General features: G+C 38.1%; 1 protein-coding gene across 17 annotated transcripts in view; it reads left to right on the forward strand.

Moving 5' to 3' along the window:
* ST6GALNAC3 (ST6 N-acetylgalactosaminide alpha-2,6-sialyltransferase 3) overlaps nucleotides 1-24,585 on the forward strand; it is a 545,718-nt gene that overhangs the window by 329,824 nt on the left and 191,309 nt on the right. The window contains exon 4 of one of the 17 annotated variants that reach the window (XM_032494610.1): nucleotides 17,330-19,846. The exons of 14 other annotated variants lie outside the window; for them this stretch is intronic. In XM_032494610.1, coding sequence (XP_032350501.1) covers nucleotides 17,330-17,336 — 7 coding nt within the window. In that variant the 3' untranslated portion in view covers nucleotides 17,337-19,846. Of the gene's footprint in view, nucleotides 1-470; nucleotides 3,336-17,329; nucleotides 19,847-24,585 lie in introns of those variants that run through there. 2 more of the 17 variants (XM_032494608.1, XM_032494605.1) reach the window with 2 other exon arrangements.

Below are 24,585 nucleotides of genomic sequence, written 5' to 3' on the forward strand. Positions count from 1 at the left end.
TTCCTTGTATGAAGTAGAACAAATCTTTTTATTATTCTCTGTCTTCCTCTCTCTCCTCTTTTTATATCATTAAGCACCCTCGTGCTGCAACAAAACAAAGATTTATTTCATTCTATTTTTTATTGAAGTAGAGTTGATTTACTGTGTTGTGTTATTTTCTGATGTACAACATGGTGATTCAGTTATACAGTTATATATATATTCTTTTTCATTATAGGTTATTACAAGATATTGAATATAGTTCCCTGTGCTGTACAGTAGGACCTTGTTGTTTATCTGTTTTATATATAGTAGTTTGTATCTGTTGATTCCAGACTCCTAATTTATCCCTGCTCCGTTTCCCCTTTGATAACCGTTAAGTTTGTTTTCTATGTCTGTCAGACTGTTTGTGTTTTGTAAATAAGTTCATTTGTGCATTTTTTTAGATTCCTCATATGTGATATATGGTATTTGTCTCTCTCTTTTTGAAGTAATGCCATTTGCAGCAGTATGGATGGACCTAGAGATGATCATACTAAATGAAGTAAATCAGAGAAAGAAAAAGCAAGTTTTAAGCTTCTCTTCTTGCCTTTATGTTTGTTAACGCTTTTCATCCTATGTGTAACTGTGGTCCCCACTTTGCCTCCTTCATACCTCTCCATGGGTCAGATCTGGTGCCTCCCTGAGGCTCTGAAGTGCCACCCCTTCAACAAAGCCTCCCTGCTCTGCTCGCCTCTGGGCAGAGTGAGCCTGTCTTTCCTCTGGGCTCTCCTACTTCGTGAATATGGGCCCAGTTGTGGAACAGAGTAGCTCTTTGAGTAGGTGTCTTCCTGCCCAGCTAGAACATGAGCTTTCCTGAGGGCAAAGGGCAGTTTTATCCTTTTCATATCTGTAAACACTGTGCTCAATAAATATTAACTTGGAAATCAGAAAAGCAGTGATACTATGAGCCAAGTGTCCCACAGTTTACTTTTTCTTCTTTGAAATAAGGACTCATTGCCACACACCCTTTTTGAAGGTTGAATGGATGCTGAGATGTGGTGTTTGGAGATGTCTGAAGGCTTTCTGTAATAACACAGTAACTCTTCCATAGTAATCCTCTCAGTAACTCTTTGCCTCAACTTTGTTCAAGATAAGTGATGTCCTTGGAGGGCGTGAAATATCATATATTATTTGTTTTCTTGTCACAGCTAAAGGGGAGAAGTGAGTCCTGGGAAAATGTTGTAGTAAAAAGTCTTTGCAAAAGAGTTACTGTCATGACAAAGCTAAGCTGTTTCAAGAGGCTCTTAACTCTCCCTAATATGTATAGCTTAAAATAAAACCTAATGTATAGAAATGAAAAAAGGAAGTTTGTTTGAAAAGGCTTGGGCTTTGAAAAGCTATGCTTTAGGCTTTCAATTTCTCTGTATATGCTTCAGTAACTCTTCAGGATTTAGGAGTGTGTAGGCATTGGGTTATTGCTGTAGGCTGAAGCATGTACTTTTGCAAAAGTATATTATCTCTGAAACTCTTTATGACCTCTCACCCACCCACTCTCATTCATATTCAGTTGCCACTAAACCCATTTCGCAACCAACTAAAGATGCAATAACATACATGATGTTAAGGAAATCCGTAGAGAGCATAGCTGTATTTTTCTTATTGGGAATCATGCAGCTAGTAACCATTAGATAAGCACCAAATCCACGTAAAGGTACATTGCTGGACACCGAGAATCCAAGAGTGAAAAGGAAAAGGAGCTTCTAACACATCAAAGGCAACAAGCACCAAAATGGCCGTGTAAACAAGACCCAGCACTAGGAAAGAGGACAGAATTAAATTTAACTGATTAGAAATAGCTCCTCTTACCAGTAGTGTGACTTCGGACATTTCACTTAATCTCTGTGTGCCTCACTTTTCTCTTCTGTAAATAGAGATGATAATATTACCACCTCATTGGATTTAGTGGGGATTGAATTAATGTATATGTGTCAGTCCCTGACACCAAGTATGTGCTCAATAAAATATAAATATGATTGGTTTCACAAAAGATATTCTGGACTTTTTAGGAGGGAAGATAAGAAAGGATTTCCCAGGCAGAGGTAGCAGTTTGAGTGAAAACAAAGGCATGAAGGTATGAAATGTGCTGGAGAGGAGTTCAGTGTTGGTGGAATTTCTTTTAATGGAAAATATTAGGGGATGCCCTGGAAGTGTAGTCAGGCACCAGATGAGAAAGGGCATCATATGCCAGATCAAGCATTTCTGACCCTGATGTTTGTATTTTCAAAAAGTGAGTTTTGTGGCAGAAAGTGATGTTTTATAAATGGAGTACAGCCAAGGAGCCCAGTTAGGGTCACTAAATGGTTATTACAATAGCCCAAATTAAAGCTGATGGGGACAGGACACGTTGCCATAGAAAGGCAACAAGAACCAGGATTTGAAAGCAGAGGCCATACCAAGGGCAAAATGCCCACCACAGGTATATCCTTTCTCTTTTCGAAAAAATAGAACTGTATTTGATAAAATCTTATTGTTCCTTATCAAATTCTGTTTCAGATTTTTACCTTCAAACCATGCAGGAACATTAGGGCCTCATGAACTATAATTGATTAATTTTATGACTCACTTTTTAAAGTAAATGGAAATTTTAAATTTGTTTTTTATCATGAGCAGCCTTGTCTGGCAGTGACTAGGCAGAGGAAATAGGATAAAAGATGTACTTTTGTGGGGGAGCTACTGAGTAGAAAGAAAAACAAAAAGCAATGTGGACACAAAGCCTTAAGGAAGTATGAGAGAATGTGGGTTTGCTCAACTCAAAAGATTGAACAAAGGTGTATGGACCTATAGTTTTATTTTAATGATAATAAATATTATTTGTTGGACGCCAACCTTATGCCAATCTCTGGGCTGTGTATTCCGTACATTATCTCATTTGATTGTCTCAGTAACCCTATGAGTCAGGTACAACTATCACCTTTATTTTACAAGTAAGACAAGTAAGCTTCAGAAAGATTATGTTACTTGCCTAAGCTACCAGGCAAAAGAACGATAAGGGGGAAAAATGTGCTCAAGACAAGATTTTAACCCAGATTTGATCTTACAGCCCACACACTTAGATGTCCTCTGCTATGAGCACCCAAAACTCATTAGTGGGAAATAACTATGTGAAAAGCTGAACAATTTCCAGTTGAGACAGATGCTATTATCCATCATCAAATATGGGTCTTTCTCTGGCCAAGAACTCCGAGGACACACTTGGGAAGGGTAAACTTCCCTTGACGCCCATGCCAATCTTCAGGCATTTTGAGTTCTCCGAACAACCCTTTGAGGAGCTTTCACTCATCAGTTTATAAGAGCTTTTTGCCGCCACATTTATTTCTTCCCATCCTCTCTAAGTACCAATGTGCAGGTGCATGGAGCCAGTAGTGGGACTGAGTAGGAAAGGTCTCAGAGTCAGAGGTAAGGGACCTGTAACTGTGTGTCCTGGGTGAAGCAGCATCAGTCGTAGTTTCCCCTTTCATATAATGAGTCCATTTCCCCCTTATAATCTAATAATTAGTTAGCTGTACATTTGCCACCTGGAATTTATCTACAGAAATACTCCACTGCAAGCTGATTACCTCCTACCTCAATTGTCTCCTCTACTAGTTGACGTGTACTTAGAGACTACACACTATTTTCACATTTCCATGAGCAGAACACAAACACAAAGGTAAACCTGACACATCCCAAATAATACAGTGTATTCTATAACCCACAGTAAGTGACCGCCTGATTTTGCACTCTTTTGAATTGCCCACATCACGTTTGCGTTCATTAGCATGACATGATTCAGAGTTGACTGGATTAGTTTTATTCCATACACATCCAAGAGGCAATCTATCTGTGCTGTGAAATAACTCATCTTGCACTTTATTGAGCCATGGTGTGGACTAGGGGAAAAAGTATTAGGTGCTTCTTTTTGCTCAATCAATCAATCAATCAAGAATGCATACCCATTTTTTCCATCTGTCCCAGAGCTGATCTGTTATCTGATGGGAACCTCCATCTTGCACCCAGCCTGGCGTTATTCACATAGCACCCAGCAAGGGGCCCGACTCGGTGGGCATCTTGACACTACCCCTTTGAGGATGCCTGTTTTGACTGTCACCAACAGCATGTGACTGCTAATCCAAAAATGGATTTCTTTCATGGAATTTAAGACTCAAAAATTTGAGTGGAAATAACTCTTTCACCAGACTCCTAGGGAACGCAGCCCTCATTTTTCACACATAGGACTGCTGAGGAAGGCCAAAATGGTCTCCTACTGTGTTTAAGATCTTTCCTTTTTTCTTTTTAAATTACTGGCTCTCTGTAGCATCCTTCTGTGATCTGTGACATCTATAGTATCACAGTTGTGATTACTCAAGATTTCTGTTCCTTGAAGTCTCAATTTCTGAAGTCTTAAGAGCACCAGCTTGGTTTTATTCCAGCACATTTACTAGTATACTTTTGAATTATAAGATCCAAGTGTCTTGGCCAAACCAAAGCCAAAGGCAGAGCTGTCATTGTTAATTCAAACAGCTTCTGGGACGGTTTAAAGCAGTGCTGTCCAACTTGGCCTTGAAGAGCGATGACTCCATCAGCTCATTCAGCCTGGAGTTGGGAGGGCTCTGCCTCCTGTCTGCAAGAATGTATTGCAGAGTTCGAGGCAGGACTTCTTAGAAAGTCCTGGGCAGAGAACTCATGGCCCTCTGTAATTCCTAAGTGTCTTTCCCCTCCTCTAAGCTACCCCCATCAAAAATCCCTACGCCAAAAAGAATCTTACTTTCTATTTTCAATAACTTTGGCTAACGTGTGCAGGGGCCTGTGGTTTAACTTGCTTGGCCTTGTCAAGTTTTTAAAGCATAGTCTGATGCTCTACAAAAATTATTTGATGAAATTTGAAACAAAATCATTTGAAAATGAAGGTATGATAGGAAATAGCCTTCTAATCTTGACTTATGCATTACAGAGAGGTGAGGCTCCCACTCAAGGGAGATGGCAGGAGAGTTATACTTCACGTGAAGTGCTGTTTACTCTCACTCTCTAGGGGACTCTATAATGGGTGCAATTTGGCATCTTAACTGTGGAAAATAGTGTTTCCAATCATTTCTCAACACAAATTTTCATTATGGTCGTTTTACTAGGTAATTCAGACCAATGTTTCAGGTAACTGGAATTGACTTCCTACTTCTCACAGGATTAGAAGCAAAGAAGTTGTCACCTTTCTAGAGACGGAGGGTTAGCTTTTAATTTGTGCTGGATCTGACCAACTATAGGCTCCATCCACACCCAGGGTTTTTCCTTTCCAGTGAGTCAGCTGCTAGCTGCTAGCTGCTAGCTGCTAGCACGGGAACCAGTCTTTAGCATTTATCTCTCTAGAAATTGATCAGATTTTAGATCCTTTGAGTTAGATAAAGGGATATTAGAAGATATTTTTTCAATCTACCCATTTTTCTGAAGCTGGATGCTCTAAATATATTCCCCAATTCTCTCATACATCTTCTACAACATTTGCTCACCCATTTATTTAATAGTTTTTACTTGATGCCAGTTCAAGGTCATGCTCTGTGCTAGGCACACAGTCCAGTGAGAGACAGGCAAGTTTGTGAAACACTGTGGTGAAACTGGAGAAGTCTTCAGGAATCAGCTCACGAAGAGCCTCATAAGCCATTCTAATCTTGAAAAGAATGTTGAAAATTCCCAGCAGATAAAAATGGCAATAATGTTATATACATTTGCATAGGACCTTTATTTTCTAAACTGTTTTATTGCTTTTGATGTCATTGGATTTCCATGTCCGCCCTGTGATGTAAGGAGAGGATATCTTTGTCTCTCCTGATTAAGATAAGGAAAAGGATGCTTACCCAAGGTCACTCAGCTGGAGAGAGACAGAGCTGTGGATGCCTAAATCAAAGATATGTCATCCATCAGTCTCTGCTTACGCACTTGGAACGTTAGGGGTGGTATTCCTGCTAACAAACCTGTGTGCTCGTGGGCAAGTGCTTGTGTTATCTAGAAGATGCCTGGGCCATCTCTCTGCCCTTGGCAATGCTCACCACGGTGCCTTCAACCTAGTCAATGCTCAGCAAATGACTTTCTGTGTGAGGTAGTATACACAGTCTGGATTTCACATCGTAAGTCTCCTTTATTTTTGTCCTTAGGGAAAAAAATAAAACATCAAAAAATCAATGAGGAGAAACTAGCTGTCTAATGTGTGAGCAGAGATTGTTTGTTTATTTATTTGATGCATTCTGACTGTCCTAAACACCTAGGGATGTCTTTACCATTGCAGGGACTACCAAGTGCATAGAATAGTGTCAGGGCTCTGGTAGGAAATCACTAACATTAGTCCTTTTCCACTTTCCACTGTTCCCTGTGCTCAGGAAAAAATGAACAGAGGAACAGCATCTAACAGGAAGCAGAGCCACAGCAGGGAGTAGTTCCGGCCCTTTCTCAACCAGCTGGGGAGCCTTGTGTCCTCTGCTTATTAGACTGAATCAAGACTTACTTCCTTGTATGATCAAGGACCACAAACTTACTTGGGCTCCTCCCAGTCACCCCTAGCTCAGAAGATTTTGGTCATCAAACTACAATTCTTAAGCAATATTTTTTTTTCCATTTCTCCATTTTATTAATCAAAGACTTACAAAAATGCCAACAGAGCTGCTGATTTGTCTGTAGTTGGTATGTACAGTTAGTTTGTAAATCCAGAATTTCTGATAAGCTTTGATAGCAGTTGAAAATGGTTTTCCAACTTGGTGAGAACTTCAGAGACTAGTTGGAACCATTTAAGTTGCGACCTGGGAGCATCTCCTCCAGGAAGCCTCTGATGCCCATGCTGGTCCAAGTGTGTCAGAGAACCCTACACATAACAATATCAGTGCTGTTCAAAGTGTGGTCCCAGGCCTGTAGCATCAGCATCTCCTGGGAATGAGTTAGAAAAGCAAATTCTTGGGCCCTGCTCCAGACCTGTTAATCAGAAACTCTGACTGGGGCCCTGAAATCTTTGTTGAAACAAGCCCTCCAGGTAATTCTGATGCATGTTCAAGTTTGAGAAGCCCTGCATCTTACTGACAAACCCATCGTATCAAAACTGTCAGCTTGGGGTGGGAGAGGGTATAGCTCAGTGGTAGAGCACATGCTTAGAGTGCACAAGGTCCTGGGTTCAACCCCCAGGACCTCAATTGAAAAAAAAAAAAAAAACAAAAACCTGTCAGTTTATATGTGTGCCTCCACTCTGGACTAGAAGTTGTTTAAAAAACGGTTTTTCCGGTGATAGTAATTGCCTTGTATTTTTACTTGTATAGTTTTCTAAGTAGTCCGTCAGCACTGCCATGTGCACATCAATATTTTTTCCTGAGTATCAAACGTATGCCACACCTGGACAAGGTGTCCTCCGGGCCTCTCACATAGTTGTCATTATAGGATCCACACGTCACGTTTGTTGTTGCATCTCTGGTTCCCGGACCCTTTTCTTACTCTTTCCTAGTAAATCCTTCATCTTGCTGAATTACATCATCCAGGAGCTTCCTAAGAATGGATGGATAAGAGAGATAAGTTGTTTTGCATTTTTTTTGAAACGGTCTTGAGTCTCCCCTCACACTGGATTGATAGTTTGTTAAGAATATTATTTAGCTGGGAAGTTGTTTCCCTAAGATACTATTTTAATTTTGGGCTCCTTTGTGCCTAAACTGATGTTTTTCTCATTAGGAACTTTAAGAATTTGTCTTCATCTCTGGAGTTAAGATACTTCCGTGTGATATGCTTAAGTGTGGGTTTTAAATGAATTGTGCTATGCTTCAGTCAGCAGTTTGAATATGGAGATTCTGGTTTGTTCTTACACTCTGGGAAATTTTCTTAAATTATTTCTTTGATAATTTTATCCTGTCTAGTTTTTTTCATTTCTCTTTCTGGAACTTCTGTTAATCCTATATTAGATAAAGCTTTGTTCTTTGGGTTTTTCTTCTTTCTTTTCTCTTTGTTCTTTTATTCTGCTTTTGGGCAGATTTACTTAAATGTATATTCCAATGATTAGGTTTTAATATTCAGCTATTACATTTTTCCTGTTCAAGTGCTCTTTTGCATTCTTAGATGATTTCTGTTCCCTAACAGTCTGTTCTTATTTTATGGGTGCAGTATCTTTTTTATTTACATCATGTCATTACACTTTTTCTGTTTCCTGCACATATTATGTGTATATATTATTTTTTACTGTTTCCTGTTTTTCTGTTTGTCTTGATTTTTGGCTTTCATTTTAGAAGCTTTTCCATTTTATGGCAATCTTTTGCTGCTGATTTATGTTTAAGAATAAAGCAGAGAATAAAAGCTGATTGAAAGTTGTGTATTGGGTGGACGGTTTTTTGCTTTTGTTTCTGTTTTTATTGAAATTTAGTTCATTTGCAATATTGTGTTAGTTTCAGGTGTACAGCAAAGTGATTCAGTTTTTTATATATGTGTATATATTTTTCAGATTTTTTTCCATTATGGGTTATTACAAGATGAATATTATTCCCCTGTTATACAGTAAATCCTTGTTACTTATCTATTTTATGGATAATAGTTAGTATCTGTTAATTCCATACCCCTATTCCACCCTCTTCCCCTTTGGTGAGTGTAAGTTTGTTTTCTATGTCAGCATACTTCAGCTTTCTATGTCGTGGTAGTTTGGCCTTGCTGAGCCAACTTTTCTTGAGGAATCAATTCATTATATGTAGGTTTTACTCTAAGGAGTCATACAGTTTCTTCAGGAAGCCCCTCAGTCTCCTGGGGTTGTAACTTTGTTGGAATGCTGAGGACCTTGCCATTCAGTGTTCATGTTTGGGAGTTTCAGCTACAAGGTTTGTGCCCACTGTTCTTTATTTCATTACTCTAGGTGAGAACTCTGCCTCCCCTCTGGAGGATGAGCACGGCTGCATGACCATTTTCTAAGTACTTTGAACCAATACTCCATCCCTCTTTCAGCCCAGCATTTTGCTTTGTCTTTTAGGGTGCCTTGGATTCTTAGTCTGACTGTTACTATCCCTATAAATGAAGGTCGCTTAAACTTCCAGAGCTTCCTTACCCTTCTCTATAAAATGCCAGCCTCACAAGGACATTGTGAAGATTGGATGAACTGTATATGTAAAAGCACTTTGTGAACTAACTTGAAAGCACACTACGCTTCTGCAGTAAGACTGTGACTTCTCCGTAAGGGCTGCTTTTCCACCAGCATGCCCAGTGCTACTTTCCTGCAGATTTGTGTGGTGTGCTGCACTTTACAAAGTGCTTTGAAGACAGAGGAGCATGAACTTGTCCCTTCAGTGTCTGGAAGCCAATGAGAAATTTCTCCTAAGTCTTGTATAGTCTTAAAAATACACCTGGATCTTGCATCTTGCTCCATAATGTATCTGTTTTAACATAAAAGTAATGTTCTTAGATCCCTTATCATGTAGAGAAACTGACAATTCAGGAAGATGTACTGTATTATTTCTGGGATTTATATACTCCTAGCATGTCAGTGAATATCCTTAGGAGTGAGCATACCTCTGCTTAAGTTGTACAGAAACAACTTATAAGCTATCAGTTTGGAGAAATTTGGTCCCTTCCCTTTCCTTGTTTTTAAACTTCGATTCAAGATAGTCTGACAAATTAAAATAGTGTCTTTGGACAATAAGTCATCACTGTCTAATAGAGAGAAATATGGGGTGGAATGGAAATGGCTGTGTGCTACTGGGGGGAGCAGCTTATTACAAGTATGTAGACATGCTTGGTCCCTGTTGCTATCCAAAAAATTAAATTGCCAGGGGAGCAGAGAAGAAAATTAGCAGTGTTCCCATAATTCAGGGGAGAAAAGTGGTGACACTGAAAGCAGAAATTATGAGCTATGCTCATTTAAATAAATACAGATAACAAAATGTGAACTTGGTTGAATGCACCCAGTCTGTTTTATTTTTTGTACATCCACTACAAGGAATAGCATCCTATACTGATTATTTTAAAACGGAAAGATTGGCTACTTCTATAAGGTGTTTTAACATTTTCAGTGCTGTGGGATAGTTCCCATAAATTTTTCTCTTCTTTAATCTCCATCAGTCTCTTACTTCTAGCCATCCCAAGTAAATATCCAATCTAAGTGAAAACCATGTTCATGCTTAGAAAGACAGTTATTTATTTTTGGTTTTGTTTTTATTGAAATTTAGTTCATTTACAATATTTTGTTAGTTTCAGGTGTACAGCAAAGTGATTCAGTTTTTTATATATATGTATATATTTTTCAGATTTTTTTCCGTTATGGGTTATTACAAGATGAATATTATTCCCTGTGTTATACAGTAAATCTTTGTTACTTATCTATTTTATGGATAGTAGTTAGTATTTGTTAATCCCATACCCCTAATTCCACCCCCTTCCCCTTTGGTGAGCATAAGTTTGTTTTCTATGTCAGTGAGTCTGTTTTTTCTTTTTTGTATATAGATTTACTTGTATTACTTTTAGACTCCACATATAAGTGATATTGTATAATATTTTTCTTTTTGTGTCTGGCTTATTTCATTTAGTATGATGTTCTCTGGGTCTATCCATTTTGCTACAAATGGCAATATTTCATTCTTTTTTATGGCTAAGTAATATTCCATTGTATATATACATGTCTTCCATCAACCAGTCTTCTTAAACCAGTCCTCTGTTGATAGGCTTTTGGGTTGTTTCCATGTCTTATATATTGTAAATAGTGGTGCTGTGAACATTGGGGTACATGTATCTTTTCAAATTAGAGTTTTCATCTTTTCTGGATATATGCTGGATCATATGGTAGCTCTATTTTTAGTTTTTTGAGAAACCTCCATACTGTTTTCCTAAGTGGCTGTACCAATTTACATTCCCACCAACAGTGTAGGAGGGTTCACTTTTCTCCACACCCTGTCCAGCATTTGTTATTTGTAGACTTTTTAATGATGGCCATTCTGACAGATGATACCTCATTGTGGTTTTGATTTGCATTTCTCTAATAATTAGCATCTTTTCATATACCTGATGGTCATCTGTATGTCTTTTTCGGAGGAATGTCTGTTTAGGTCTTCTGTGAATTTTTTGATTGAATTGTCTTTATTTTATAATGAGTTGTTAGAGCTGTTTGTATATTTTGGAAATTAAGCCCTTATCAGTCACATCACTTGCAAGTATTTTCTCCCATCCTGTAGGTTGTCTTTTCATTTTGTTGACGGTTTCCTTTACTGTGCAAAAGCGTTTTAAGTTTGATTAGGTCCCCTTTATTTATAGCAAACACAATTTGATGCAAAGCCTCTAGACACTTTCAAACATGTTTCTGCCCTTAAGCACTTCCCTCAACTCTATATAGAACTTCTGGAGCTGCCATGGTGTGTCTGTGTTAAAATACAAATAATATAAAAGTTCCCATTTTAATCATTTTAAGGCATATAATTCAGTGGTATTGAGTACATTTAGAATGTGTAACCATCACTACTATCTAGTGTCAGACCATTTTCATCACACACAAGGAAGAGCCATATCTCTTAAGCAGTTACTCCTTATTATCTTTTCTCCAGACCCTACATTCACTCATTAATCTGCTCTCTGTCTATGAATTGGCTTATTTTGAATATTTCATATAAATGAAATCATACAATATGTGGTCTTTTGTGTTTGGCTTCTTTCACTTAGCATGATATGTTCAAAGTTCATTTATGTTTTAGCATTTATCAGTACTTTATTCCTTTTAATGGCTGAATAATATTCCATTTAATAGATATACCACATTTATTTATCCATTCATCAGTTGATGGGCATTTGAGTTATTTCCTTCTTTTGTCTATTTTGAATAGTGCTGCTCTGAATATTCTTGTACAGGTTTTGTTTGAGTACCAATCTCCAGTTCTTTCAGGTATATACTTAGGAGTGGGATTGCTGTGCCTTATGATGATGCTATGTTTAACTTATGGAGGAACTGCCAAACTGTTTTATACAGCGACTGCACTATTTTACATTTCTACTAGCAATGTATGAGGGTTCCAATTTCTCCATATCCTTGTCAACACTTGTTGTTTTTCTTCTTCTTTTTTAATAACTGTCATAATCCATATGAGTTGGCATCTTGTTGTGGTTTTGGTTTGCATTTCCATAATGGCTAATGAGATTGAGCATATTTTCATGTGCCATTTACATATCTTCTTTGGAGACATGTCAAACCTTTTGCCCATTTTTAAAATGTATTTGCCTTTGTGCCATGATGTTTTAAGCATAAAACCTGAGACAAAATGGAAGCTACTGGTCTGTCATTGTATTAGATATCACACAACTTGGGAAAATCTCAAGGATAAATTTTGCTAAGTTCTTTGTCCGCTATTCACTAAAAAGTCCCTTTCTCATTTCTTTCCCTTTGATCATTGGTCCCCTGGGTCCGTCTGTCAAGAAACAAGGCAACCTTTGATTCCAGCAAATAAATGACGTACTGCAGAGCCAAGCCCCACTATCGCATCTGAAATTTCAGCACTGTGGGTTTCCAGGAGTCAGCATTGCCTTCAAAGACAATTGTTAAATGGGCCTGGCTTCAGTCTTGTTTATTTGCATTAGAAATTGCTGTAAGCAGTAACAAGGTCATAACCCAAACCAGCATCCTCTTATCTTTCATTTACTTTATTTAATACATAGAGATGGAGTCTTTTTTTTTTTTTTTTGCATTCTTTTTTTATTGAAGTATAGTCAGTTTACAATGTTGTGTCAATTTCTGGTGTACAGCATAATGTTTCAGTCATACATATACATACTTTTTTTTATATTCTTTTTCATTATAGGTTACTACAAGATATTGAATATAGTTCCCTGTGCTGTATACAGTATAAACAGCAGTTGTTTATCATTCCATTGTGGTTCCCTCTTTATGTTTCCAGTTGAAGATGATCTTTTTTGCTAGGCTCTAGTCTTTTTTTTCCCAGTGGTTGTTTAGCAGTCAGTTGTGGTTTTGTTGTAATCATGAGAGCAGGCGACCTCGTGGTCTTACTACTCCACCATCTTGATGGAAAATCAAGATGGAGTGTTTAAAGAGCATTTCTTTTTCTTCTTCATGTTGTCAGAATCATTCTCAATGGAAACATTTAGCCTGATCATGGGGCTGAATTACATTTTAGATCCAGTGACTAGGTCAGGGACTCAGAATTTCTGATTTCCTTTAAGCATTTTGGGTAAATGGGTAGAAGGAGTGGTAGCAGATTTTACCATGGGTGGGTTAGGCTTCTGTAGTCAGGTGAGTAGGAGTAATGTTTGTGATCATTCTATTTGAGCATCTTATATTTATTGAAGTAAGATCATAGCACAAAAATATATAACTTAGGAAACCTGGAAGTGGACATTGAATCTTAGCAGTCAAAATTGGTCATTGTCTTATTTAACCTGACTCTTCTTTTTTCTCCTCACCTATAAAATTGTTCCTCACGGTGCTCCACCTCTGCTGGTAGTTCACATTCTCCGCAGACACCTCTGACGCTGTGAAACACGTAGTGATCAATGATTGGCTATCAGTTTGAATCTCGGCACAATTTGTGAGCTGTGCTTTATATTTTTTCTCCCCTTGTAGTTGCCCATGGCAGACTTTGCGTTTTGATAACTGTTCACTCCTTATTTTACATGTCATCTCTAAGTAACTATACCCTGAGCCCTTAAGCCTCAAAAGCATCAAAATATTTAAAATCACACAGTTAAACACTTCAGATAATAGTATTAAAACTTCAGGAGAAGATACGCCAGACCAGTGATGTTTCGTATCAGAGCCTTGATCCCACATCCTTCTTCTCTAAAGACTTCTGGCCTTGCCCTCTGTCTCAGCATGGGTATCTGCCATATTTGTACAAGTTCAGGGGGACCCAGCCTCAAAAAGTTCAGTCATTCGGGATACCATTTTGCAAGGGAGCTCTTGCCACCAGCTTTGAGGGAGAAAGCAGAATGACGAACTCGCTGCTGACGGTGATAGTGATAACAGCAGTGAGCGTGTGCTGGGTTCCTGGTGCTGTGCTGAGCTCCTTACTGTACATCATCCTGCTTCATCCTCATCACAGCTCCACTAGCTGGGTATCATTACCTTTTCATTTCACAGATGGAGAGACTGAGGCTCAGAAGGTTGTTCAAGGTTACTGAGGTGGTAGAAGGCAGAAAAAGGATTGAGACCTCAGTTACCCTGACTGAAGCCCTGAAAAGGCAAGCTGGGCAGGTTCTTGACTCGCATATCTTAGCATGAGCTCTTGTGGGCCGTGTACCTGACTTTCCCAGTCATGCTGGCCACACGGTCTTCTGTTTCCCTGGCATATCATACATCTAAAGCAGCTGTTGTCCTTCATATAGGAATTATCTCCACCCTTGTCTCCAACTTCGCAGACTGTGAACATCTAGTGTCGTGCTGTGTCTTCTGTCTCTTTGTATTCAGGACACAACGCAGAGCAGGAACTCAAAGTCTGTGGAATGAATCGTTGAATTAATGGGGAAAAATGTGTATGTGAGTGAATTAATATGTTATTTCCTGTTCTGTCTCCCAACTCTTAATATAAAATGGGCCCAGCCATCTCCATAGGTCCCTGGATAAATGATTCTGTTGTTTTTCTCTATGGTTTCTTCAGTCCCCATTATTTCTTTTTTAGGTTGCCTTGTACTTTCTTATTTTTCACAGTTGGCACTTATATGTAAGCTAAGCCAAATTGAGCCTTTTAAAATTGTAGGCCTCTACTCATTAGTGGGTCTTGAAATTAATTTAGTGGGTAGCAGTCGGCATTTTTTAAAGAAATAAATAGATCAGAAGAGCATGCAATTTATCAGTATGCATGGGACTTAGAAAGACACTGTATTTGTTTCAGATGGATGGATAAATAGAAGGTTCATATGTATCAGTAGCACTGATTAAATATCATATATTAAGGCAAGTTTGAAGCAGAGCAAATGCCACATTGACATTTAGGAAATTGTATTTCAAAATGTTTGACCACCATCTGCACTAAGAGAAACATTTTATACTGTGACCCAGCATATATCTGAGTGTATACTAGATTGCTATGTGAAGTTTATTGCTTACTGTTTGAAATACACTGTCCTTAATGACATCCCAGTGTGTGACTTGTGACCAAACATCACTTGTCCTGCTTAAACAGTTCCTAAAGTTTTATATTTAGTCAGCTTTTGTGAAAATTATGGCCAAGGTTTAGGAAGTTTAATCCCAGTACAATTATTTTAACATTGTCTGATCAAAAATAAAAGTACCATGGAGAATTTTAATAGGAAAAACACTGAAAGTTTAAAAAAATTTAATAGTGGAGGCTTAACTTTGAGATTCACAGAATTATTTCATTTTGTACCCCTTAAATGTGCTCCTCCAAACGTTAACCTGAAAGCACTGCTGCTTTAGGTAAATTGTGGGGCTCCATTTATATCAGTCAATAGCACTAATATAGGATTTAAACTTCAGCTTGCTCTGAGGGAGCCAGACTTTGCTGCGGAAAGCATTCATGTGCAGAGCTGCCTTGCACGGCTCATTGGCGATAAGACAGTTTTGACTTCACATGCCAAACTTTTGTCACTTTGTCTATTTTCATATTTCTCTATGACTCTGCAGAGACAAGCTTTTGATAGGTTTAGCAGCAAATTGAAAATGTTCTTCTTGAAAAAAATCCAATACTGAAGTGAATACCCAAGCAATACTGCTCTTCCAAAAACAAACATTTGGCGAGTGCTTATTCTGAGCAAAGTGATTGTTGGACAATAGGGTTACAAAGTGGCAAGATACAATCCCTGCTGCAAAGAATCATCTGGTCTAGGAGCTTTCCCACTTTAAGACTTGGTTTCATCTTGTCTGGGTCTATGGGTAGACTGAAGGTCCTCCATTTGCCCTTCCAGGCCCATTCTATGACCTTCACCTTGCTCTCTGCCCTGGGAGGTTGGCCCACATGGATTGCAGCCCAGGGCTCTCTTGATGTCTGTTCTCTGGTTGGGTTTAGCCAGTGGCTGCGCCAGCAGGAGGTCAGGGGGAGGAAGAAGAGAGAGGTAGAGTATTTAGTATCTCCGCTCCCTCTTTGCAAGGTCATGCCCGGCAGGCTCTGCTGCTGTACCGAGAATCCTAGCTCCCTTCAGGCACTCTCCTTACACGGTTGTTTCTGTGTCTGTGTTCCAGGGACCACTCCCCCTGCTCCTGTTCCTCCAGCGCCTCACTGCTACCAAGCCTGGGGTACAGCATGTAGCTGTGGCTTCTCTACCCTGCCCGCATCTTTCTAAATCATCCCTTCAGCGTCGTTTGTCTTGCCTGAGCAGCACTTTCACGCTAATGCTTTCCTTTAAGCCCTTCCAGTTCCCCTGTTATGCCTTAGCTAATTTTCTGACAGACACAGTTGAAACAATTTCAAAAGACTTATTTAGTTTTATATGTTTCCAGGAAGCTGTCTTATTAATCAATATGGAAAGATATTTAAAACCACAACCTCTGGTTCCTACAAATATATTTTATTTCTATCCAACAGATGCTTGAAAAGCTCAATAAATACTTGTGATTGTGGGTGATGTTGATCAAGACTCATGAAGCAGTCATAGCCTTTATTGTTAATCACCTGGTTCACTAGGCTTTGTGGGAAGTATCCTGGGAGGAAGAGCCTTGTGGAAGAGTGAGAGAACTGATCACTGCGCTAAATAATTTGCCACCAACCCCTAGTTTGTGAGTCCTAGTTGGGTGATGGCATGCGTTCTCAGGGAAGAATGAAAAAGGATGGGGTGATAATTTAATTCCCTGGCAAAAGCAATAGCAGAACCAGCGGCCATTTACTCATTGTCTGTTGTGTGCCAGGCATTGTACCAGACAGGCATCCTGTTAGAAACTTTATATTATTGTCCTGTTTAGTCATTATAGTTAACCTATGAGGTAGCTCTAAATTACATCTTATAGTTGGGGAAGCTGGGAGTTAAAGAGGGTAAGTGACTTGTTCACGATTGCACAGTTAGCTTCAGAACTAAGATTTGAACTCAGCCTCATCTAACTCAGAAGCATTCTTTCCACCATTCCATCCCCCAAAGCCTCTTTGTTTTCACCATCAACTTTGCCAGATACCTCATCTGCCTTCGTATTTGATCTAATCAAAGTTTCAAACATTTTTTAAAATGCAGGCATTCTATAAATTGAAAAAAAATCTGATTGGGATCGATTTCCTCCCTTCAAGTGGTAAAAGAGGAGAGAGCATGGAGTTTGAGGGAGAAGGAGGAGGAATAAATGAATTATATATTAGTAAAGGACCTTGGAAACCCTCAGGTGAATAAGAAACACTGAATTGCCTGCATTTTAGATTTTGAGTCATCTGCCCTACAACCCTTTGAGACTTTCTCCTGATTCCAGATTTTGAACTTGTGTCCTTGGAGAATCAAAGGCTTTACCACTGACCAGCTGAGTCACGTCTGTGTGGTTTTAGAAGAACCATACCTACCCTTTATTTCCTTGAAAGCAAGCATTTCCCAGAGTGTCTGCACTAAGATGAGGAACTGAGGCTAAAAGAAAAGAGAAAGCCAAGCAGTCTATCTGAAAACTGTCAGTATCATCTCGATGGGGAGTTATGATGTTTTGACTTCAATGAAAGAGCAAAAGAAAGCAAGCCAGCCAGTTTTAAATTTAATTTATGGAAATACTACTACCGGCCTAAAGCATTCAGCAGTACAGCTGTTGATTCTTCTTTCTTGTTCCTTGGGGAGCCGTTGCTGTATTTGATATGGTGAACTTCAAATTGTCTTACTTTATCATTTAAATGTTATATCAGACATACACTGAAAGCAGCTGAGGAGTTGCACGCTCACTGGGGACAGACAGGAGAGTGTTTTTCTCTTCTTTTGGGAACAGATATTCCTTGGTTGACAGATTTTCCCCGTTGATGAAGGCTGCTGTTTTTTCCTATTCTTTTTCTCTCCTCCTTTGTCTTCACCACAGTGTCGCATTTCCCCAGTTCTGTGTGACGCACCAGGAGAGGGTAAATCATGATGTTCCGATTCTATGGTCTTTCTGAACCTCTGGGATTATTTTCTTTAACAGTTGTTGGAAAGTCAGCTGTTACCTGCCAGAAAATAAAACAACCAATTTTTCATCCCAAGTTAAACAAACATTGAAAAATCAGCATTCTACAAGGACCATTAGCTTATGTATCACTGTAAAATGTTTTATGACTCTTGGTATAAAGGATGCTCATATAAAAATAAATAGTGTCATAACAAACATTTCTCCCTGTCATAGTTTATAATAGCCCTAATATCAAATAAATCTAAGTTGAATATTGTTAGTCTCCAGAAAAACTTGACCTTCAGTTTCAAATAGTTGGGTTAAATCATTGTGATGATGACACCAACTCTGAGATAAGGAGATACAAACTTGTGTCAACTCCCTAGATCATCTTTTATTTGGAAGAGGAGGGATGTCTTAATGATCCAAAATTGCTCTGGAGTGACCCATTTTATTTATGTATCTGTTTGTTCTGACTGCCTGCTCACCAAGTGAGAATCCTGCACATAGCTCTGGAGAGAGCAGCCCTTAGAAACACACAGGTTAAAAACCATGACCAGTGATCACTTTATATCCATCAATTAGAATTCCTTTTGAAAAGTGTAACAGTCACTGCTGGTACAATGCTGGGGAAACTGCAGAACTCACATCCTATTGGTAACAACATAATTGCTTTGAAAAGCATTTTGTCATACATTGAAGTGTCTGTATGCTGTGATACTGAATTTACACTTCTGGTAATTTAGCCTGAAGAAATCACTTGGAAGAATAAAAAAGCTAAGATGTTCACTGCACAATTTTTTATATTAGTGAACAGTTAGAAACAACTCAAGCACTCAACAACTGAGACTCTTTCAATTTTGAAAAATCTATGTGGATTCATATACATGAAGTCTAATTGGTGACATGTAAACTTTTATGATATATGGCTTAGTGAAAACTCATTTATGAGGATATGAAATTATTGCATGCATATGAAGAAATGTAATTTGGTAAAATGTGTTCAGATTTAGCTTTTAAATTTCATTTTTGTTTTATAGTGTTGCTTTGCATTTAACAATAATTAGGATCTAAAAACTACTTAACTGTAAAGATTAATATTAATGAGAAAGGTTTTACTTTTTTATTGGAAATTTGCTAAGATACCTGTAGTTGTTCAAATATAAGACTTTGAGGCCTGAAAGTGTCAAGGATTTGGAAAATCCTTTACATTTAATGATGAAATTTAAGCAAAGGGGAAACCAAATAGGTAAACAGAAGAGTTAGACATCTTTCCATGATAATGAAACCTCCTATTCTTGTTCTTTTTGGGGTTCTAAATGATGGTGCCTGTAGTAAGAATATCTCATTGGATAATTTAGACAGAAGTCATTTTTTTTAACATATTGCAGCAGTGTAGCTTGTGGCCATGAACTGAAAAATTCATATATGGTGGGTTAAATAGGCTTTGTGGGAGGGGCTCTATCCCAAAGAACCATAGGATAGAAAGGGAATATGAAAATATCCCTGCCACAAGGTCCTAGGTTTAATCCCCAGTATCTCCATTAAATAAATAAAAACCTAATTACCTCCCCTACTTAAAAAAAAAAAAAAAAAAGATAGAAAGAAAAGGAAACATCTGTGCCAGACTTGAATCAGACCTAAAAGCATCCAAGGAAAAAGACCTGTTGGAAAAAACCTAAATACCCAATAACAAAGATTGGTTAAGGAAAGCATGTTCTAGTCATATTATGGACTTTTATATTAAATGGGCATTGAAAGCAAAGTAGAAAAATATCTATTACTCAAGTAAATTTCAACAGTAAAGTTATGTGAAAAAAGTGAGATATAAAACAATGCATAGAAGATGACTCCAATTTTTACACTTTTGCTCATAAGAAAAAAGAAATTAAAAAGATATAAACTTGTCAATAGTGGTCATCTGAGAAGTAGAGTAGCAGGCAATCAATTCTCTATTCTCTATACCCGTCTTCTCCAATTTTCTTCTGCCTTAATTAGGAGAAAGTTGTTTGTAAACATTGTTTTTCTTAAATTGAGTTTAATACAAGTACTCAAATATGTAGTGATTGAACTGATGACTGAAACAATTTTAGAAAGAGGTAACATATGAATTAAAATAAAATGAAATAAGATGCAATTTTGATTGCATCAATTGACTGAATGTCTACAGTGGTGTGCAGATAAGGTCATTTGCTTTTTTATGTAACTCGACTGGTGAGTAGCTTGCATTGAAATGCCAAATATTGGTGTTTATGTTTATGCAAGCTCTTGCTGACACTCTTATATTTTTCTTTCCTTTTTTCTGAACATCTTTTTCTCTAAAATGATAGTGTTCTATACACTGGAATCAATCAGTCCTTCCTTTCTCCCTCTCCCCCTCCCTCCCTTCGTCCCTGCCCTCCTTCCAGCCTCCTTCTTTTCGGCTCTACAATAGTAGGCAGTGAATGAGGATGTGTTTAGCTCAGTTTGCCCATTTGTGACAAGTCTTGAGTTCATAAAATCTTTAAAAGATGAATGTAGCATGCAGAAAAGACCCTCACTTAAGTCCTGGTTAGCAACTAGATAAAGCCTTTACCTCCGATTGTTTAGTGCTTATGATTTAAATAGTTCCTTGGATAACATCGAGGAACCTGTTGTTAGCCTTCTGGGTTCGTACAGTAAGAAACAAAAAAAATCCTCTAGCCTTGAATCTCACTTAATAGAACACCCTGCAGTGTTGTATTTTTTTTTTTTTTTTAGTTGTGAATATATTGAATATATTGAGGGAGATTTGCCCCTAGATTTGTCAGCTTCTCATCGCTGAATATGCCAGCCCTGCAGTTAACGAAGTGATGTAAACTCTCAAGGCTACTGCTTTCACCCACCCATCTAAAAGCACTGATAAATGGGGAGTTTAGTTATAGTTTTGTTCCTATTCTTTATTCTTTTTTTTTTTTTTAACCAAAAGATTTTGTCTTCGCTTGTTATACTGGCGGATCTAGACTCCTATCATTTGAGGTTGAGGGACTATGGAATTCCAGGAGTTTCCAATCAATCTAATTTGACGATAGCAAAAACTATGGAAATTTCTTCTTAACTTTTTAGTAGTTTTGAGTAAATATTTATGAAATAGAGAAAAGAAGGAGAGGATGAAGGAATCAAGAGAGGGAAGAAGGAAGGAAAGGAGATACTCTGGCATCACCCATGAAAAATAATAGTCTTTCCCTGACCACTGTATCTGGAGATGAAGACTCGTTGCCTTTTCTGCCTTAGTAGTATAAAAGAGAAAGCCTCATAACTCATTGATTATTATAATATTGTTAGCTAGGTAGTAAAATAATGTTATCTATGCAGGAAACAATTATTGTATCTGTTTCTTTTATGTTCCTCTAGTTGTGTGTTGCAATGATTTAGCCTGGGGGTTAGCCCAAACTGTTGGGTTTTTTTTTCTTCTAACAAAAGACTACTGTTGAAAGACTTCTTCTCTGTCTATTGCTGCCCTAACACACTGCATCTCCTCCTGTTTCCTCCTTCATGTCCCCATCATTTACATTTTTGTTACTTTCTTACAGATTTGAGGGATGATATCTAATAGTACAAAACAGTGGATTGTCCCAGGATCCAGCCCAGTTTCTTGGATACTATAGGCGCTCAGTAAATATTGAACGCACTCAGTAAATGTGGAATGAATTCAATTCAGAAACCTTGGGGGGAGAGAGTCACAAATTTATCAAACAATTCACAAAGAGACATATACCTGGCAGCTAATCCAGTTAACTGTATTAAGGGAAGCTGAATCCAGAACATGCTTTAAATCATTTCTCTTCTTATATAAATTTTTTTTAGTGGCTGGAACACTTGTTTCTTAGTATGTTGCTTAAATGTGACTTGAGCCAGAGAGATTCACAATAAATAACACCAGGAGGCTTATGAATGATGTATAAAGCCCACCAATTTAATGACAGGTGAGGCAGAGGAGAGCAGTTACTTTATTTCAGAACAGCCAAAGCCTTGGCAATGTAATGCCACCATGGGAATACAGAGTGGCCGTGACCAGTTTGTAGTAAACTCCTAGAATGAAAAAAGTTTGAAATGTTCTGACAGGTATGTGATTTTTGTGTGTGTGTTTTACTGGAGCCATTGCTCCAGGTGAGCACTAATGAAAATGGCCCCTCTTGCTTCTGTAGCATTTGCCCAGCGGAGATTATTGAGCCAGCCAAGTGGCATTTCCAGCTTTAATCTCTTTTTACTTGCAGCAAAACTATACTATTTTTTTGGAAACAGGAGCTTTCTTGATTTTTTTTTCTCTCTAAAGCTTAGGTTCCGCAACAAATCAAGCAAAGGGTTTATTGCATGGCTACTGTGTGCCTAGTACTGTGATTCTCTGTGATTGACTTGATAGAAACATATATAATATGGTTGGGTAGAAATGAATCATAGTTCATGGGCAAAAGAGGTTCCAAGTGAAACTAACTGACTGTTGGCATCTAGGGGTGGGACATGAAATGGTAGACAGTCTAACCAAAGACTGGTCTCTTCTCCCACCACATCTATTCCTGCTTTTAAAACCAATCACCCGTTTTTATGCTTATTCGTTAAGTAAAGCTCTTACTATATCAGTCGAGATCCTTTTTATTTGTAAGTTAGATGAAAATTCCAGCTGAAAATGGCTTAAACAACTTAAGAAATTATTATATCACAAACATAAATACACTTTTTTCCGTGTTGTCTATTTTCAAACAGGTTTTTCCCTTGTGCTTACCTAAATCCAATAGAAAAAAATAAATAAATAAAGGGTTTTCTTTTCTGAGAATTTGGATAAAATCTGATCATCTGATCTCTTTAGTTCGAGCTGGGTCACATGTTCATTTCAAGAACTCATCACTGAGGCCAGGGTTTTGCCTGAGTTAACTGTTCTCCCCTGGAGCTGGGATCAGCTGCAAACAGCTGGGTTGAGCATGGGGCAGGGATGATGCTGCTCAGATGCTTTTACCAGAAGCCGCGACTGGATGCTGTAAGCAGATGACAGATATCCACTGTACATACTGATAGCCAGGCCTCGTGTGAGTTATTGATGGAAAGACAAGCATGCCTTGGTTTCTTTCCCTCTGAGAATCTCACCTCTCCAATCTACGTTAATACCCCGTTACCAGTTCACCTTCTTAAGTCAAAGTTTTAATCCTGTCTTACCACTCCTCAGTAATGTTTCTGTCCTTATTACCTATTGACTAAAATACTATTCCTTGGTTAACCTTTTAATCCTGGCAAAAGCAACTGGTCACATATCTGTTAGGCTTTCCTGCCTTTGTGCCTCGGCCCTGGAGCATCTTTTTCCATGCCTGTCAGTGGTGGTCTGAATCTCTTTCAGGTCCCGTTCAAACGCTGTTCTTATGAAACACCCACAGGGTTCCTTATTCTAATATTTACAGCACTTAACATGAACTGATACTATAGCACTTACCATTTATCTAACACACATTTATCAGGTGCTTGCTGTGTGCTTATAGCTGTTCTAAGTGTTTAAAAATATTTTTCCTACTGTGTGTTATTATTCACGGTGTTCTTGTCTTTTTCTCTAGTGATCTATAAGCTCATTGAAAGTGGGGTTCTTTTTTTTTAATTTACCATCCTTTGCAGGTGATCAATTTTGATAATTAATAAATATTATTAATGAATGGATTTATGCATATTTATCTCACTCTGTGAGAAGTATTTCCTTATTGAAGCTGAATTGTCCCATCTTTGGCTGGTGGAAACGTCATAAAGTTGGTTATTGAGTCTTTTTAACATGTTTCTAGTGGTCTTTGCTTCTTTTATGACAAAGTATGTCAGACTCATCTTGTACATAGTCTGCCCTAACCATTTATCCAAGAAGTCCTGGTTCCTTTTAATAGGAAAAGACAACTCACACTCTTATTTATCTTATCTTATTGCTCATAATGCTTTTCTAACTTCCTAGTCCTCCTTCTTTCATTGTTTTTGAGTAATGTTCATAAAGTGGTGGCTTGCCTTCTAAGATTTCCTGTATCTGTTTCCTTCCTTCATTTTCATCTGGACATTCAGAAAGCGGGATCCTTAAAGGCAGTGATATACCCACCCATCAAGGGCAGTCAGCACGTGCCTCATGAATGAACAAAGGTTCGCCGGTTTGCACATACAGCGAGCACTAGCACGCAAAGCCTAGGCGAGTGGGGCCTGTTTTCTCTCAAATCTCTCTGCACAGAGTAGGGCAACACGCATGCACTTAACATTCAATATACATTTGTTGAAACATTATCTAAATGAGACAGAAATGAAAAATATTCAAATATCTAAGAATGAACTATTTCCCCTTGGTTTTACATTCTTCATGCTTTTGGCATCATTTTTGAAACTTTTTGTTGTCATTATATTTATTTCCAAACAATTTTTTTAAGAAGTTCTGTTTTCAAACTTGAACGAGATTAAGGGTATTATTTTTTTTAATAAGCGGGACCTTTTTCAATAGCTGCACATGCCAACACTACTGACCAGTTATTAAGAAGCTGAGTTATGAAGTTCTTCTAAAAGCCACAGGGCTTTGCAGGCCCATGTTCTGTGCAGGTGTTAGTAAGAGTATTCAACGGCTCGAGCAAAATTGGTGTTTAACA

The sequence above is a fragment of the Camelus ferus genome, chromosome 13 (assembly GCF_009834535.1).
Source record: "Camelus ferus isolate YT-003-E chromosome 13, BCGSAC_Cfer_1.0, whole genome shotgun sequence".
Lineage (NCBI taxonomy): Eukaryota > Metazoa > Chordata > Mammalia > Artiodactyla > Camelidae > Camelus > Camelus ferus.